The sequence below is a fragment of the Zingiber officinale genome, chromosome 8B (genome assembly GCF_018446385.1).
Source record: "Zingiber officinale cultivar Zhangliang chromosome 8B, Zo_v1.1, whole genome shotgun sequence".
Classification (NCBI taxonomy): Eukaryota; Viridiplantae; Streptophyta; class Magnoliopsida; order Zingiberales; family Zingiberaceae; genus Zingiber; species Zingiber officinale.
The window spans coordinates 18715667-18719967 of record NC_056001.1 but is presented as its reverse complement, the minus strand read 5'-3'; the positions used below and the strand labels follow the sequence as shown (position 1 = coordinate 18719967).

The 4301-nt window shown below is 52.3% G+C and overlaps 1 protein-coding gene across 1 annotated transcript; it reads left to right on the top strand.

Annotated features, from left to right (window-relative positions):
• Nucleotides 1-1172: 1172 nt before the first annotated feature.
• Nucleotides 1173-2804, top strand: LOC122013569. Its single transcript, XM_042569829.1, has 3 exons — nt 1173-1296; nt 1378-1514; nt 2415-2804. Exons 1-3 carry the CDS (start codon nt 1173-1175, stop codon nt 2802-2804), a joined length of 651 nt encoding a protein of 216 aa, XP_042425763.1.
• Nucleotides 2805-4301: the final 1497 nt, after the last annotated feature.

The following is a 4301-nucleotide window of genomic DNA, read 5'->3' as shown; positions in this document are numbered from 1 at the left end:
CGCGAATGTGGTGTTGGTCTCCAAGCCGGGTAATAAGTGGAGGGTCTGCATCGACTTCCGGGATCTGAATAAGGCGTGCCCAAAAGACTTTTACCCTTTGCCCCGAATTGACCAGATGGAAGACTCGACCGCTGGATGCGACCTGATATACATGCTAGATGCCTATCAGGGTTACCACCAAGTGCCGCTCGCCCGGGAAGACCAGGAGAAAGTGAGCTTCATTACGGCGGACGACACCTACTGCTACAATGTGATATCGTTCGGACTGAAGAACGTCGGTACCACATACCAGCGGCTCATGAATAAGGTGTTCCGGAAGTATATCGGGCGAAACCTGGAGGTATATGTTGATGACATACTTATTAAATCAAGCAGAGCGGCCAACCTTTGTGCAGATATAGAGGAAATCTTCCAGATGCTGAGGACATACAGAGTCAAGCTAAATCCCCAGAAGTATCTATTCGGAGCAAAGAGCGGTCGCTTTCTGGGGTACATCGTTACCGAGCGGGGCATAGAGGCGAATCTCAGCAAAGTGAAAGCACTGCAAGACATGCCGCCTCCCAGAAACGTAAGGGAAGTGCAATGCCTTACCGGTCGGATAACGATCTTATCGCGGTTCATCTCCAAAACGGCCGATCGGAGCTTGCCTTTCTTCAAAATTCTGCGCCGAGTCACCAAGTTCCGTTGGGATGAAGAATGTGACCGGACGTTCGAAGAATTGAAGGTTTATCTAAACTCTTTACCTGTATTAGCTAAGCCGACTATCGACGAGCAGCTCCGCATCTACTTATCCTCGACCAAACATGCTGTTGGCTCGGCGTTAGTGCGGTCGGACGATGAAGAACAGCCAGTGTATTTTCTGAGTCACATTTTGAAGGATGCTGAATCCCGCTACACTGGCCTCGAGAAGCTTGCCTTCGCGTTGGTCCTCGCCGCCCGAAGACTCCGGTCCTACTTTCTCGCACACACAATTGTCGTCATGACGAACAGCCCTTTGGGAAGAGTACTTCTTAATCCCGAGGCGTCCGGACGATTGATCAAATGGACAACAGATCTCAGTGAGTTCGACATACAGTACCAACCCCGGATGGCCATTAAAGCTCAATCATTGGCAGACTTCGTCACCGAGGTGCAAAACCCTGAGCCCGGAGCTACTTGGAAGGTGTATGTGGATGGGCCATCCACGCGGCATCGACATTCTGTTAATTTCACCACAAGAAGAGCGTATGCATCTATCCGTTCGACTGGATTACCGCGCAACTAACAATGAGGCGGGGTATGAGGCCCTCATAGCTGGTTTGCAGGCCGCTCGGCACGAAGGAGCCAGTAAGGTTCTAATTTATTCAGACTCATAGTTGGCCGCTCAACAACTCTTAGGAGCCTTCGAGATAAACAACGCAAGGCTGAAGCTGTACGCGGAGGCCTTCGAAAAGCTCAAGGTCAACTTCGACGAAGTCAGTCTGCAGAAACTTCCTCGAGCGGATAACCAGGCGGCGGATGAATTGGCTAAACTTGTGAGTTTGATATTACCGATCGTCATCCAACAACCGATCGAGCAGGTATCCTTAGTGGCTCACATTAACAGGATGGAGGACCTCGCGTTTCCAAGCGACTGGAGGACGACCATAGTGGAATTTTTATGATTGGGAGCTACGCCGTCCGATCAGGAAGAAGCTCAGTTGCTGAGGAAGAGAGCTGGTCGGTTCACCCTCATCGGGGATCAGCTTTACAAAAATGCTTTTTCCAGACCGCTGCTAAAATGTGTCAGCTCGGAAGATGCGGAGTACATTTTACAGGAAGTGCATCAATGATCCTGTGGAGGGCATCCGGGCGGTCGCTTGTTGGCGAGGAAGATTCTGCTAGCCGACTACTTTTGGCCGACCCTCCAGGAAGATGTCACTCGGACCGTCGCCACCTGCCTTTCCTGTCAAAAATATCACAATTTTTCCCATCGGCCAACGGAGGAAATGAAGGCGTCTATAGTATCCTGCCCGTTCGACCAGTGGGGGATGGGCATTGTGGAACCGTTCCCTATGGCAACCGGGTAGCGGAAGTTTTTACTCGTGGCGGTGGACTATTTCTCCAAATGGGTTGAGACCGAGCCACTGACAAAAATAATCGAGCAGATGGTCAAGAAGTTCATCTGGCAACACATAATATGTCGGTTCGGCATCCCACGTCGGCTCGTGTCTGACAATGGGCGGCAGTTTGTCGGGCAGTATCTCCGAGAATAGTGTGAGGAGTACGACATTTAGCAGCACTTCACCTCCGTGGCTTACCCGCAAAGCAACGGACAAGTCGAAGTCGCTAATCGGAAAATCCTTCAGATTATTCGAGTTCGACTCGACCACGTCGGAGGCAGTTGGGTGGACTAGCTCCCAAGCGTATTATGGACGATCCCCACGACCCCTAAGGAGGGAACGAGGGTCACTCCTTTCCACTTGGTGTACGGAGGGGAGGCTGTTGTTCCTGTGGAGGTCGAAATCGAATCCGATCGGGTGCAACAGTACGACGCGGATAACGCCGAGCGGAGGCAACTGGAGCTGGGCTTGATAGACGAGGCGCGAGCCAAAGCAGCCGTCCGATTATTGACGTACCGGCAAAGAATGAGGCTGAATTACGACAGACGAGTAGTTCCCAGAGCATTCCAGGTCGGCGACCTAGTATGGAAGAAGGTGAGGCCGGTCGGCGACGTAAGCAAGGTGGAGGCTCCCTGGGCAGGGCCCTTCAAGATCATCAAGAAGCTCCGATTAGGCGCCTATTACCTTGAACATGAAGACGGACGACAGCTAGAACGACCATAGAACGCTAACCATCTCCAACCTTACCAAGCTGGGTGAACGGTGCGCCAATGTAGTTCATTATATGTACTTTCCGTTCTTCGGCTCTCTTTAAATGCAGGAATGAAATCAAAAAACAAAGTATGCGCCGAACGGCCAGACTCCATCAAACCGTCGAGCGATGACATTAAACTCTAGAGTCGAACCGGCGACTATAAACCCCCGGCCTGAAGACCGTCGAGCGACGACGTTAAACTCTAGAGTCGAACAGGCGACTATAAACCCCCCGGCCTGAAGACCGTCGAGCAGCGACCATAAATCCCAAAGGGAGGAAACAGTGACCCTTTAGCACGACACCCGCTCGGGCCACACGGTTATTTGCGCCGACCAGGGAAAACAAGCTAACAGAGTAAAAAGTAAAGTTCCATTCAAAATAAGGTTTTCCGACCGAGCGGCAGAATTACAAAGACACTTCACTTGAGATAGTTAAAAACATGTTTGGGTATGGTGGCAAGAAGTGCAGCGTGCTCCTGGACGGGGATGATAAAGGACTCCGGGAGGTGACCCTTGACCTTCAGATGATCCGCCGTGGTAGTAATAGCCACCTCGAAGGCAATGACAAGCCGATTGCAGACCTTCTGAACGAATTCATCCGAGCAGATGTAGCTCTGCCTCATTATAGCAAAGCGGCTCGGCTCGGCCTCTTGGTACTCTTTGAGGGCAGCGTGCGAGGCCTCGAGGGCCTCCTGAAGGGCCTTCATTTCATCCTTGAGAGCCGCCACCTCCGCTAAGCGGCCTTTTTGCTCGCCATCCAACAGGTCGGCCAATTCCTTCACCCGCTACTCCAAGGCTCGAGCCTCAACATTCTTCGCATCCAGATCGACGATGGCACGATTCTTCTGAGTGGTCGCCAGTTCTATCACTTGGTCAAAGGTTTTGACCTGCTTCTCGAACTGGCCTAGCAGGCACGCTTGATCGACCGTTTTCTTCCGCTCGGCCTCCAGCATCTCCTTAGTCTTGGCCAGCTGCTTCTGTAGCTCAGCGTATGATGGTGCTTGAGAGGAGGACGACCCGCCAGAAATTTTGAGCTTCTTCAGCTCTTCCTCTAACATCGTCATACGACCGGCGACGACCACGCTTTCCACCCAGTTCTGACAAATAAAGAGTTGTTCAGTGTCGATCGTAAAAGACACGCGAATGAGTATGGACATAAAACTTACACCGGTGGCGTGCTGCATGTAGCTATTGGCCAGCAGACCGGGGGGCATTGCGGCGTCACGGGCACGGGCATCCTCCCATACTTTGGCGAGCAGCCCTCTGATGATGATAACGTGTTCAGGGGTCGTAGGCCGCTCAAATTCTGCCATGTAGGCCTCCGTTGGAAGGTGCAGAACGACCTTTATTGTGCGGCGCCCGCCTGACGTTTTATGAGCGGACGCTGAGGGACCAGATGGCTGGTCGGAAGGAGCAGAAAGTATGCCCGAGCGGCGAATCCTTTGACGCGCTGGAGGCAAAGAACTG

Coding starts and splice junctions, on each gene's coding strand:
- LOC122013569 (XM_042569829.1), top strand. CDS start 1,173: ATGGGCCATCCACGCGGCATCGACATTCTGTTAATTTCACCACAAGAA. Junction 1,297..1,377: donor GTATGAGGCCCTCATAGCTG/GTTTGCAGGCCG, acceptor AACAACTCTTAG/GAGCCTTCGAGATAAACAAC. Junction 1,515..2,414: donor CGGATGAATTGGCTAAACTT/GTGAGTTTGATA, acceptor ACGACCCCTAAG/GAGGGAACGAGGGTCACTCC.